Source organism: Strongylocentrotus purpuratus, unplaced genomic scaffold (genome assembly GCF_000002235.5).
Source record: "Strongylocentrotus purpuratus isolate Spur 01 unplaced genomic scaffold, Spur_5.0 spur5_scaffold_7, whole genome shotgun sequence".
NCBI classification, from domain to species: domain Eukaryota; kingdom Metazoa; phylum Echinodermata; class Echinoidea; order Camarodonta; family Strongylocentrotidae; genus Strongylocentrotus; species Strongylocentrotus purpuratus.
This window is the reverse complement of record NW_022145613.1, coordinates 25838631-25853724: the sequence shown is the minus strand read 5'-3', so window position 1 is coordinate 25853724 and position 15094 is coordinate 25838631. Positions and strand designations below refer to the sequence as shown.

Here is a 15094-nt window from a genome sequence, read left to right as displayed (position 1 = left end):
GTGTATACTTCTACCTTACTTGTATAGTGTTAATGTCGTTTTAGCTCTCAACTGTACAAAGAATTTAAGAGAGAGGAAAAGATATATATAAATATATATTTATACAGAGAGAGAGAGAGAGAGAGAGAGGAAAAGATATATATATATATTTATACAGAGAGAGAGAGAGAGAGGAAAAGATATATATATATAAATATATATTTATACACACACAGAGAGAGAGAGAGAGAGAGGAAAAGATATATATATAAATATATATTTATACAGAGAGAGAGAGAGAGAGAGAGGAAAAGATAAATATAAATATATATTTATACAGAGAGAGAGAGAGAGAGAGAGAGAGAGAGAGAGAGAGGAAAAGATATATAAATATATATTTATACAGAGAGAGAGAGAGAGAGGAAAAGATATATAAATATATATTTATACAGAGAGAGAGAGAGAGAGGAAAAGATATATATATATATATATATATATATATAAATATATATTTATACACAGAGAGAGAGAGAGAGAGAGAGAGGAAAAGATATATATATAAATATATATTTATACAGAGAGAGAGAGAGAGAGAGGGGGAGAGAGAGAGAGAGAAGGAGGAGGAGAGGAAGAGAGAGAGTGAGTGAAATAGAAGAAAGGGAGATAGTAATAGGGTGTGAGAGACAAAAGATGAAACGAAACTGGGGCGTGATAGCATAAAACTAAAAGACTTACTTGCACATACTACACACATGTTTTTAGGGATAGGGTTAGGATTTGGGTTGGGGTTAGAGTCAGGTAAAGACCAGTTTTGGAAACGCCCCCCTCTCAAAAAATGAAATGGAAGTTTTTATTACCAATCATGTGAAAGAATATGTTTTGACTAATACGTGATGATACAAATTTTGCAGGGAAGCCGCCTACTAATCGATATATTTGGTAAAATATTATATATGTTTAGATCTGATAGATATAGCGCACGTGTCGCGTAGTCCCATATACATCTTTCTGTGTACAGTGCTTGTAACTTTACCAAGACTGGGCCAAATTTCTTATCATTTTGATGATTCCAGAACCTTGCAGTACACACCAATACTTATATATACTAGATGATCAACCTTTTCTGATCGATTCCACAACGTTTCTTTCATAATGCAATCGCATGACCATAACTGGTAAATATTTCTGGTAAATATAGAAAATAAATTCTCACAGAATCCAACGAAACTTACACTGATTGATCAAGATTACAAATATACGCCATTTTCCAAACAAATTGGTAGAAAATGTATAGTGGCTGAGTAATGAGCATAGAAATATAAGGAAATCCGGGTATTATAAGTAGACCCGACACCATTGTGATTATAACACTGTGTGCAAATGGGAGTTGTGGTTTGTATCGAAGATGATGCCCAGTAATTTTGTGTGCGTTTGTTCTTCTTTCACAGGTTCAAACAACCACTGCATGATCATCATAGCAATTTTCTCTCAAAATACGATTCCCATATTTACCAGAGCACAATATTAGATTTAAGGTCAGGTTTACGGTTAGGGTTGCATGATTGTGTCGTGAGATATTTTTTTATTTATTTTTTATTATGATGTTCTTCACTTCATGTTCCGCCGAAACGATATAATAATGAAATATTAGAATAAGATCACTGAAAACAAATCATCAAGGAAAAAAAAACGGGTAAAAAAAAAAACATGTGGGCCAGCTTTATGAGCTGCAACAGACTGTACACAATACGTGCCTGTCTGCATTGTGCTAACGGTACTTTATTAAAGGTGGGCGTTAATGGGGTAGGGTGTTTCCTGAGGTTGGAGAAAAAATAAATGGAAAGAGAAAGGGAAAAGCGTACGAATGTGGAGTAAACAGAGGGAGTTCCCGAATGAAAGAGAGAGAGGAAGAATAAGACGAATAAAAAGAAGAAGAAGAAGAAGAAGAAGAAGAAGAAGAAGAAGAAGAAGAAGAAAAAGAAGAAGAAGAAGAAGAAGAAGAAGAAGGGGGAGGAAGAGAAATATTAGAAAGAAGAAGTAGGAGGGAGAAAAAAAGAAGCAGAAGAAGAGGAAGGAGAAGAAGAAGAAGGAGAAGAAGAAAGAGAAGAAGGAGAAGGAGGAGAGTAAGAAGAAGGAGAAGAAGATGAAGAGGAGGAGGAGAAAGAAGAACTGAAACCCACCCTTCCTTTTGCATTTATCCCATGGTACGGCCTATAGTGTCCACTCTCTCCCATTGACGTGACACACATTACGCCACTACATAATGTACGGAATAGAAGTCAACGTATTTTTGCTTTAGAACTTACTTGAATTTATCAACATCATGTAGATTATCATGTATATCAATGACACAGGATGATTGATGTGCAGCTGAATGATTAGATAAAACACAAGACAAAGAGAACACACCTATCCCAGATTACAAATTATTAAAAAATTGCAGAAATAAGATTGTACAACCTTTACCTATCACGTTTGAGTCCTATCTTGTCCGGATTCTATTTCATTGCCTCAACAGTGCCTCTATACCCTTGATACATTATTGCACGCGTCACTTTTTTCTCTTTTATTTTCAAATAAAATGTTTTTTTCTGCTTGGCAGATGTTGTCTGCCATGCAGGAAATTAAAGTTGGATTGAAAACCTTACACGTGTTGCGGTTCCAAGCCCTTAAGAAGGCTTGCGATATCCAACGTTTTGGTCACAATCAACCCCCAAAAGCTCGCGATAGCATACCCCCGAATCGTAATAATTTGGATCAAGTCGCAAGACATCGCGATATTTCGTAGGACATCGTACGATTCTGCAGGATATCACTGGAATGCGGGACTTTCCTTGGAGAAAATAGCATTGATAGATATATCGATAGGATCGAGGAATAAAATTGAAAGAAAAAGCCAGGCTACTTTTCAGGATATCCTATTTCTTGCCAAGTCTCTAATCTCGTATGATGAGGCCTTTATCCGTCACGACTGCAAAAATCCCAATGGCATCAGATTCTGAAACAAATTCCTGGATTTAGCTCATGCTGCAATAATAATTATAAACTTTAGGTCAGTCAGGAATCCCATGACTTTTACAAGTCGATCGCCTGTCTGATTATCAAGATATTTATGATTGGAAATCGAAACCAAATGTTGCGTTTTCCTAACGGTTTTCATAACACTACAGTCTAATTGGGGAAACGAGTATGGTAAAACCGGTCACTCAAAGATTTTTACTTTTTTTTAGGCGCTTCTTGATCATTTTGAAGCGCAGTTTCTTTAGGGCTTCAGTATTACACCATATCACATACATTGGTCGTGCATCTCAGATTTAACATTGTTAAACGATACCTTTAAAGATACTATGTCCAATTTGCAGCCAACTTCAAATTCTGTAGTACTTTGCAGGAATTGTGAATATGTCACGTATGTCCTATATCTGTGAAATTTAAAAGTAAGCAGTGCCCTCATATTCAAATTATGCAAGGAAACACGTTTACTTTCTAGACTTTACTGTCAGACACTATTGAGTGACCGACTGACTTATTTTTTTCTTTGGTAATAACATACATAAAGTGAGCTGTAAAGGTACATGAGCATAGTCTTCATCAATAACCCACTTCTTGTAATGGCCAAAATTAAACTGATTGAATCTTGCGCAGCACAATTAAGGTACCACCATTCGGTACAAGGGTCTGAAAATCAGACTATTACTTATTTCATTGCAATCACTAATGTCTATTCGACAACCAATGCTTGTTTTTTCCCCACTAAAAGCAATTTTCAAGCCCTTTCGTTTTGAGGGAAGGTCTAAATTAGTATTATCTTTCAAATGCCGTCGGAATTTAACCTTTTCATTTTTGGGCCTGCAAATGGGACATAATAGTACCTTTAACGTAAACTTTCAAATTTGCTGTATTTTGAAATCCGATTTTCGAGTTGTCTTAAAACTAGGTTGGAGCCCAACTTCTGGTATACACAACCAAATAATGTAAGGCGAGGCGTCAAAAATATCGATACCAGCAGGCTGCCGCCTCACGTATTGGCGCATCGAGGCTGCAATTACGGCCGAAGCCTGGCTGGGGCAATTATTTTTCACTCATTAGCCCAGCCGGCTTGCGCCAGGCTGGGATCTGAGGCTCGGTTTCCATTCGAAAGGCGGCAGCCGGCGCATGCTTTTGTTCGGAGACCATTATGATGACATCATGAGTTAATTGAGGGTCCTACCGCCAGCGGTAGCCGGCTGAGCTAATTTTAAAAATGCAGCCAGGACGCACAAGTGCAGTTAGCTGCCGCTGGCTGGTATATTTATTTTTGACGCCTCGCCTAAGTTGTGTCCTGTTCTTTCGAAAAGATTTAAAAGTGATAGAATGCGTATGATCTCATTACTTAATGGGCAATTCTCGAAAATTCATTGGGGTGGGAAGGGAAATTCCCTCCGAAAAGGATGGACATACATAAACACGTTTAATGGGCTATAAAACGGGTTTTTTTTTTTTTCTTCAAAGGGTTAGTTGTCCTCCATTGGAAAAGTATTAGTGGTGTTTTCCATCACCCATTGAACAGTTAAAATGTTCGAACATTATAAAGACGTCTGACGGTCTCGTCATGATTACGTAATCCGAACTTTATTTATACAGGATTCGCAAAAGGGTATTGGAAATTGCCCGTGATTTTTTTTTCTCGAAAGTCTCTGCGATCGTGTTTTTCAATTTTTATCCCCAACGGCCTTCTTTAAAGTCGCCTCGATGACATAATAATGTTTTATGATTACTTTTATCCTTCTACCATTACAATGACCTTTTATCACCATTAATATATACTGCGACTATTAGGCGCGTCATAAATGTGATCTATTATTATCATTATTACAAATAACCTTTCTAAAACTTATGCTTGTCGCCACTACGTTAATTGATGATGTGAAAGTGTGCTATAATTGAGATAGTAGATGGACTACCGAGAGAGTGAGAGTGAAACAGGATTCTATCTAAATATTAACATCGCTAATTTATTCCCGATCTTTGTGGTGGAAAATTTGTGAAGATTTCATTCTCATAAACTACAAGAATAGATGCGGGCATGCAGAGAATCAGTCTGATTTAAAACTGAAGAATCTAATTTTTTACGAAACTATGGAAAGGAGCATAGAGTTTAGTAAGTATATAAACCAGTGATTATTCATAGTTACAAAACTTTACACAAACTTATCACAGCATGAAACGTGCCCCTGCATATTTTCTATACTCATCACCACCACTTCTGTTTATTTCCCCCCTCATGCTTGCTTCTTCATCAATTTCGATCTTGTTCTGATTTCAGAATTTATATCGGAAACACATGCGGATCGGGATGCAATTTCATATGGGCGAGTGACAAATCAAACCGTTTTTTTCAAATCGTTTAAAATTTGACAAATTTGCCTTTCAAGGACTTTTGATACTTCTGCGTAAGAAAGAAGAATTGTTGTGCTGAAGTTGTGTATGGTCGTTGTCGCTCGTGAATAATGATATGTTTCAATTTTCCTGAATGTACTTGTGGTCACTTTACACTTTCCATTAATTTCATAGTATGAAATGTGTTTCCGTGTTTAGATATCGGTTACAGTGGACCTATCCATTTCTACAGAATATAGATCAAGTTTCCCTTTATAATTATTCTCCTTTTATTTTGTTAAGGTTATCATTTTTGTATTGCTTTTTTATCTATTTAAAATGTATTGTTTCGTTTAAATTTTGAATATTATTTATGACTATGATATTCATATTTTGTTGGAAATGAAAATGAATCAATGAAATGACAATTATAACTACGGCGTATCCAGAAACTGATGAAGGGAAGGGGGGGGGGGGGGGAGATGGACTGCCGAAGGTAGCCCTGTATTAAATAATGTTAACAAATATTTACGCCGTGATTTCTTTGCAACCCGACTGAGGAAAACTGTTGAAACTGATATAACAAGAATCATTGTCTATTTCATAAAATGTTTGGATTGATTGACGGATTTATGGGAACTGGCACACGCCCCGTGTTTGTAGACACATGTACACATAATAATCCTCACATGAAAAATACAACAAGGTCGATAAATAAACTTGTGGTAACATGGCACACTCTCAAATTATTTTTTTCTGAGGGGGGGGGGGGGTGGTGGGGAGCTATCGCTTCCCATCCCATAGCCGAGAAGAACTGCTTTCTTTCTCTTGTAATTGAAAAATCGTATTCATATACAAGGTCACTTTTCCTTGATCTTATTTCTCTAGAGATAAAAATCATTTATCTTTATAACCCGACATTCGAAATGACAATGAAAATTCGTATTCATATAAGAGGTCACATTTCCTTGATCTAATTTCTCTATTGATAAAAATCATTTATCTATATTACCCGACAATCGTTAATCTTCCGGCATTCCGTTTTGATATAGACGTCACGATCGCGTTGTTCAATGTCATGCATCTAACACTGAACTTAAAGAGAAGGTTGAGTTCTGGGAAGAGGTTAAACATAATTTGTGAGCGTTATCATTGTTATTATGCAAGGGTGGAAGAACATCAGATTAAACATGTTCCCTGAAAAGCATGGCTCTTTAAATGCCTTCATATTCTAAATATGACATAAAATACGTAAAAATCGGGGGGTAGGTTTTTTTCGCCATGTGCTCGTGTAGTCCCATATACATCATTCTGTGTACAGTCCTTGTAACTTTGCCAAGCTTTGGCCAAATGTCTCATCATTTTGATGATTCCAGAACCTTGCAATACACACGAATACTTATATACTAGATGATCAACCGTTTCTGATAGCTTCCACACCGTTTCTTTCACAATGCAATCACATGACCAGAACTCAACTTTATCTTTAACCTGTTCTCATATTCCCACACGTTTGACACATGAACCACTCGGTTTCATTCGGCAAGACGTTAATTCATCACTGGATTTATTCGTTTGGCTTTGAACTATCACATATGTATAATCTATAGCATAAACAAATCAAGGAAAGGAAACACGAAGGTGACACAGTATTTTCTCCGGAACATGAATTAGCCCTTCTTGCTTTTTTTGTATTTCATGCTTTATTGATCCGTTTCATTGCAAATGAACATAGCAGCAAGCAGTGTCAACAATAAATGATCAGTAAATCTAACGTAATGATTTGGGCTTATCAAAATTGTATAAAAGTGTTTAACAGAATAACCATGGTTACGCCTGACTGTCGATTAGCCCATTTACTAAATGCCAAACGAGTATAGACAAAATAAAAGAGCAATTGTATTCCTTGTATATCCATAAACGATGATAATTTTTGCTAAAAGATTTACCCTTTGTCTATTCGTTCAAGATAATATTACACTGATCAATCTCTATTAATTAATCACTAGAAGATATGGATGATAAACAATATTATATTTAATTTTATTCTAAAAGCGAGTCCAATATCTCAGTCAAACCGTCAAACCGACTAATTTGATGACATTGTGATTAAAGGTAGAGACCAGTTCTGGTCATGCGATTGCATTGTGAAAGAAAATGTTGATCGTCTAGCATTTATATTGGTGTGTACTGCAAGGTTCTGAAATCATCAAAATGATAAGAAATTTGGCCCAGTCTTGGTTAGGTTACAAGCACGGTACACAGAAAAATGTGTATGGGACTACGCGATATCTATCCAGCCGGATCGATCTGATAATTTACCAAATATATCAATTAGAAGGTCGATTCCCGGCAAAATTTGCATCATCACGCATTAGTCAACACATATTCCTACACATGACTGGTAATAAGAGCTTCCATTTCATTTTTTGAGAGGGGAGCGTTTCCAAAACTGGTCTATACCTGTAATGTAATATTGGTTGGTCGGTTTGTTGTCGTTCTGCTGTCGGTTCGTATGTGTGACTGGAGTATGAATGCGAGTAGTCACACCAAATACCCATTTGTTTCTAAATCAATGCGAAGAGACGGTAATGGGGGAAGACGGAAAGTGATATTGGAAGGAAAAAAAAGAATCACTTCAGCAAGATGTTTACAACCGATTAGAGAAAGAAAAGGAAAAGGCAAACAGTAAAATCACAGAAATAAACATCTAGTTGTTCTCTGAGTTTGGTATGAAGCCAAGCGAAACTCAAAGTTGGCGTAAAACCATTTTTTAACACTCACAAATAAAAATCGATGTAAATTCCCCCATTAATATAAAATAAATCATTACGAATTATGAATATGAAAGCCTTATTCAGTATTGTGTTATGCAGATTACGATTTACATGTAAAAAATCAAAGACAATTTCAAGTTTCTCACGTGACAACAAAAAGTATAATATTTCACATGCGTCAGCTTTATAGGGGCATCTAGATTACAAATTGGCAACTCAGTAATTTCATTTTGCGAACTAAATCTAATTTGTTCACATTAACTTCTAAACTGTAATTATTTTCTCATAACTTTGCCAAAATGAACGGAAAGATAATGCCTGTATGTATCGTTCCTTTGTGAAACAAATCCATTCCGTCATAATTATGTTGATAATAATCTATAATTGGAAACAAAAATTGTAATGAGATGTTAATGAATTGAGATCTCTGCCGGATATTTTCACACCTTTACGGACCAGGTTGCATCCAGACAAATTCTTTCACAATGCTATATATTGCATGACTATTCAGCTTTGTCTTTAATAAGTCAACTAAATGTCAGCGTGGAGTTTCCCTTTAAGACTATATTTTGAAGTCTCATGCATTGTCGGATATGATATGGCAGTCATATTCTGTTATACTCAGTAACGATGGCCGGATCGGAGAGAAATTGGTATAATACATGACCTGATGCTATCTAATCCAAAGAACTTCATTTCCTGCCAACACTTCTTCTCAAAATGCTGTCTTTTGATCTCTAATTCTCACCTTCCCCTCTCACTCTCTCTCTCTCTCTCTATTAGTATGATCGCGTCTTACCCCTTCCCTCCTTCTCGCTCTTTCTCTTTCTCCTCTCTCTTTCTCTTTCACTCTCTCTCTCTTCCACTGTCTCCCCTTTCCCTTTCTGTTTCGCACACTCTCTTCCCCTCTCTCTCCCCCTCTTTCTCTTTCTTTTACGCTCACTCTCACCCTCTCTTTCTCCTCTCTCTTTCTCTTTCACTCTCCCCCTCTCCCTCTCTCTCTTCCCCTCTCTTCTCTCCCCTCGACCTCTCTCCCTCTTTCTTTCTCACCTTCTCTCTCACCCCCTCTCCCCCTCTCTCTCCCGTCTCTCTCTCTCTCTCTCTCTCTCTCTCTCTCTCTCCCTAAATATAAAAACCTTTAGTTACCTCTGACTCCGGCCTCGATCCTGTTTTCCACTCACGATCTCTCTCTCTCTCTCTCTCTCTCTCTCTCTCTTTCCAATTAGCATAATCAAGTATTTCCCTACCCGTACATTTTTCTCGGTTAAATGTCACATCGGCCTATAAACATACGAGGGAAAGTTATAATAGCTGTGATATGCTCATTTTGGACATCATTATCGTCATGTGCAGACCAATACTTCTCTAAAGCTTCAAGCGAGGTGTCAAGTCAAGCAGATTTTGTTAAAACTCTTCTTTTACTTCTGATTAAGCCACAAAATAGGGGGAAAAAGGAACCAACGTGACTATTCCTTTAATTGCAACAGCATGCGCAGGAAAAATCAATCTGACATCTTCCTTCAGAAGTAGGAGTGACCGCGTTTTCTGAAATATTAGTCTGATGAATCTAAATTGGCCTTTTTTTTCTTGCAGAGAACATGGAGAAGTTGTTTAGGGCCCGCGTTGCGAGGGACAACGACGAAAAACCGATATTAGGAGAGAGCCAGCTCACGGGAAGCACTGAAAGCCTAGACGCGCAGCCGAGCAGGGATGCGCTACCAAAAAAACCACGCAGTAATACTTTCGCGGCAGGAACTTCTCATTCGCGGAAGAGTTTTTACAACGAAGGGTTCGTCGAGAGTGACAGTCGGCGTGGATCATTACACAGTGACAGTGCAGGCGATTTGGAAGTCAACGGCGACCCCGGGATGAAGGTACGGTCATCCCTCTCGTTGCGGCGGGACGGAAGAGGGTTGGTGGGGGTCAACCCGGCTGTTGGGGAGAAGCTGGCGATGTCGAACTTGGAGCAGTACTCGAAGCTGCCGACGACGAAGGAAAATGGAAATAATAACCTTGATGATGAGGAGGGGGATTGCGCATCGACTTCGGAGACGGTGAGGGGAGAAGATGCTTGTGTGGATGTTGATGAGACGGTGAATGATGTCGAGTCGTTAAGATGTGGATGGTTGCTATGGAGACCCGACTGTATACAGGTGAGTGCAATAATTCTTAATTAATATTGGACTATTAGATCATTTCAGATTCGATTCAGCGTCACGCGTCAGTATGGGATCCGGGGAGGGGGGGGGGGGCACAAGTCCTAAAATTATCTGATAAGCAATAATATTATCATCATCATCATCATCAACAACAACAAAAACAACAACAACAAAAAAACAAGACAGCAGCAGCAGCAACAAAACTCAGCAATAGATAACAACAACATGGAAAACAGAGTAACTCATCCACCAACGTACATAACAAAATTATGTAAATTAAACTTAACTTGCATAAAATTATGATGTGATTAATGGTAATTTTAAACTGTTAAAAATATCTCCAAAATTATGAATCAATTATATGTTTCCTTATTAGAAGGAAATGGGTCATTCTGGTAAATTTCAGGGACATTTAGTCAATAACCCTAACGGATGCAAAATATGAAAATAATAGTGCTTTAAATGCATGAGCTAGTTTTGTATGCTGTAGACATATCGACCGCGAATGACGTAAACTCTTGGTCCTCGAAAGTCATGCTAGTGCTTTTAGCAGCTATTTTTACTACAATGATTTGTGTACATAATTACATAGAGCACTATATCGTGTGCGTGCTATCGCAATTAACATGCAGATTACCGCGGTTTATTCAATTAGGGCTTACTTTCACGAGCTTAACAACACAAAGACAAACATGTTACAACGACTTAAGTGTAAATAAAAACAAACAATGAGCTTTGTTAGGCCATGGCTTGGCCAATGTATTGATGAGGAAGGGCGGGGCGGGGTGAAAATAGGGAATTTTAGATTTGCACGAAGACAATGCGGATTGCTACGATCGACGTCCTTTTAATGCACTGCCTTGAATGGACGCCACACGTATCAGTCCACGCAAATCTAAAAGTCCCCACTATGCGCACACTGGCCCGAACTTACAAAAGAGATTTAAACCATGGGTGAGGTTAAAACCCCCTCTTGTGAATTTGGGCCAATAGGTTTGCCATGTTTTTGTCCAGTATGTGCTTGGACAGAGTTGAAATTTTGAGCAATTTATTTTGAGTATATTGATACATTATTGTTGGCATAGCAACCATTTGTTTGTTCGATTGAATTATATTTCTGCGTTCAATATCGTGATTCAAAGTAATTTCATCTTACAGAAACAAATAAAATACACGTTTTCAGACATTAATAGATTAGTTTTAACACAAATACGCATGTGGGAAACTAAAACATATACATTTGTGGACGCAGGAGACCGCCATCATGAGCGAACTACTTGATGTCAAATGGCTGCCCCAAAGTTTGAAGAAATATGATAATTTTAAAATTCATCCTTTAAAAGAAGAAAAAATAAGATAGTTGTTATGTATATTGCTTATTCATGATTTATTGTCAGAAAGTACTTTTATTATTTGATTTTCGTTATGTTTAGTAATTATGGAATGCAGTTAAAATAAAAAATCAAACGTCGATGGCGGCCCCATTTTAGAATTTAGATGTGAAACAAGGGATATCCAGTTCATGTAAAACTAGGCTATAGTCAGACCTGCTTTGTTCCACTCGATACCGACCTCAACCTGAGATTACAGATTATCTGATTACTGTATCATGCTGATAGTCCTACCTGTTCCTATATATACTCAAGCTTGAATCAGACAGAACGTAAAATAAAATACTGTTATGTCAGTTTATGTTCACTATTCCATAATACGATTTAATAATACTTGGTGACATATTTATGTGACAAAATGGTCTTGTCCAGTTACTCGTGTAAGAAATTGTCGTTCATGCTATTATCTTTCCTAAAAAAGTCCCATCTTTAGTTATAATTCCCTGGGGGTGTTTCACAAAGATCCTAAGTCGAACTGAACTCGAAGTTGGACTTAACAATTTTGGACAGCCATTTATAGCCTTAATATAAAATTCATTCAAAAGCGAAAATTCAAGTATTTTAGACTTTTTATAAATCCCACATTAGGAACATGAACTCTCCTTGATAATAGAAAATATGAATGATTTGAATCAACACTTTTAAGCCTTCTAAAATACCTGTTACAAAATATTTTCATAGATGCAAATGGCTCTCCATAATTGGTAAGTCCCACTTAGAGATGAGTTCAACTTAGGATCTTTGTAAAACACCCACCTGGTTACATAATTTCAAACATAGTGAGGGTTCATGGTAAATGCATGCAGGTGCACTATTATAACAAAGGTAGTGTAACCTTGCAGGGAAACACCTGAAGAGTGACATTTTCCATAACATGTTTATGTAAATTTAATGATTAATGATTAAACATCAGTAACATAACAAAAAGATATAGAGACAAGTAAAATTCCTTTTTTTTCCCATCAAGTTTTGTTTTTATTTTTTAAGTACAGGGGCAAGCGTTTGGAAAAGAACAAGAATGGTACGAACATACCAGCGCACTGTTGTATACATTATAGATTGCCTCGACATTGCTCGAGGTGTATGATTACTTGCAACATTCATGTTCCCTTTTGAATAGGCCCTCGGAATTTAATACCTCAGGGCCTTCGTTTTACGAAACCACCAAGAGTACAAGTTCACCCACATCTCACTGTTCAAAACACATATTAATTTTAATGCATACGTTTAAAGGTGGGATATCAGCAAACATGTACTCGGGACTGTTTCGTGAAACGATATTGCCCTGGGGGTGTTTCACAAAGATCCTAAGTTGAACTTATCTCTAAGTTGGACTTAAAAATTATGGAAAGCCGTTAGCATGTTTGAAAATATGTTGTAAAAATTATTTTAAAAGGCATAAAATGTTAATTCAAAACATTTATATTTTCTATTATCAAGGATATTTCATGTTCTTGATGTGTTATTTATGAAAAGTCTAACAAATACTGGAATTTTGTATTCTAATATATTTTATAATGAGGCTACAAATGGCTTTCAATCATATTTAAGTCCTAATAAGAGTTAAGTTCAACTTAAGATCTTTGTGAAACACCCCTGGTCTTTTAGGACAGTACTCTAAAATGGAGTATAAACTTAGGGTGAATACTGGAGTGTAAAGTAGTCTTCCGTTGGATATGATATGCAGGAAACTCTTGAAAGGTAAGACGATCTCAAGGAGCAACATTTGTGTTTCCTGTTGAATAAACTTTGAGACTTCTCGATTCTTTCGGGAGCAAGATATTTGACGGTATAAAGTGCGATGTCATTGTCTTGAGATGTAGATTGTTTTACAATGATACCAACAATCATTTGTACCTCTCAACACGCTCAAAGAGTGATCGCACAATGCTTTCCATGCACGTGCTCCTCGACTCTGGAATGAGCTTCCACGTTTTATTCGATTATCACCTTCGTTGGATGTCTTCCGAAAATGTCTCAAAACTCTTCTTCGATAATGTTTATGTAAAGCGATGTGAAACAACAGTTAGTTTGTAAGAGCGCTAAAGAAATGACTTTATTGAATTGTATTATATTGTATTGCTTGCTTCTGAAGGATTCTTCAGTACTTCATAAATACTTGTTTGGTTTCGAAATTTGAATTCAATTTTAATTCAATTTTAATTCCCCCACATTTTACAAAATGTTCGAAACAGCAAAACATAAACATAATACAAGGGCGTGACAATGCAAATTCATTAATGCAGGAATTTGCGTGGGATACGCCTCACTTTGTTTTATGTTGTTTGTATTGTCACTGACAGAATGTTTTTTCTTCTTTTTCTCTGGTGTTTTCATTGTCTATTTCATGGGGTTGCCTATACAAATATTCTCATTGCGTGTGTTTGGTTTTTTTTCAGTTTTATGCTACAATTCGTTTGATACATTAGTCGAAAAATGTCTAGTCAATATTTACATGTACATGGACGATTCTCGTTGAACAAACTTTTATTAATTTCCTCTATTCTTTTCGGGAAAAAAAGCAGCATTGGAGAGCTGTGGAGATAATGTTTCAGTGTGAGGTGAGCAGGCGCGGATCCAGGATTTCTTAGGGGAGGGGGCCCAACTTTATTTTTTTTGCTCCCGAAAATTTGAAAAACGCGCCGGCCAAAAATTCGCTCAGTGGGGGGGGGGGGGGGGGGGGGGGGGGGGGGGGGGGGGGGGGGGGGTAGTGAGCACATTTTTTAATTTTTTTTGATCCTCAAAAAATTTTCAATTTGCACCCCCCCCCTTGAGCGCCAGGGGGGGGGGGGGGCCCAACCCCAAAAATCGTAAAAATCACGTGATTTTACATGATTTTTTTCTCAAGGGGGGGGGGGGGGGCCCGGGCCCCCCGGGCCCCCCCTGGATCCGCCACTGGAGGTGAGTTCATTCCCCTTACGCTACTTGACGAACCTCTTGAGCCGTAAGGCGATCAGTGACAGTCAACATTTGTGTTTCCTGCATGAAACAAACTTTAGAAATCTAAGAGAAGCCATGGTAACTTTACGGAGACAGGGGGCACAGGGGTGATTGCCCCTTCCTTTGTTTTTGCCAAATATGCCCCCAAATGAATTGTTTTGGCGTTTTTAGTCGCTTGTAAGAGATTTCAGAGACGACTGCAAAAATGGGAGAACCTTTATTCCCCCTTTTTTTTCGTTTGTCAGAGATTTTGAAACCCATAAAATACTTTTGCCGTGCTCTATCTGGCACTTAATATATACAATTACATTTAATAGGCCTACTTTAAAGTATATTTAAATTGAGATGATACTGAAAAAAAATCTTTAGGCTAAGAATGAAAAAGTGCTAGTATTTTTACAAACGTTTTAAATTTCCTCAGAAAACAAATTGCTTGGTACTCAAGAGTCAAGAGCCTCAAAAATGTCCCTTTCTCATAAAATGAACCTGC

At 37.4% G+C, this 15094-nt stretch overlaps 1 protein-coding gene across 2 annotated transcripts in view; it reads left to right on the top strand.

Annotated features, from left to right (window-relative positions):
* The window catches only part of LOC585380 (solute carrier organic anion transporter family member 4A1), a 72710-nt gene that overhangs the window by 9107 nt on the left and 48509 nt on the right, over window positions 1-15094 (top strand). For both annotated transcript variants that reach the window (XM_785211.5, XM_030974935.1), the window contains exon 2: window positions 9708-10267. In XM_785211.5, the coding sequence (XP_790304.4) occupies window positions 9708-10267 (560 nt within the window). The remainder of the gene's footprint in view (window positions 1-9707; window positions 10268-15094) is intronic.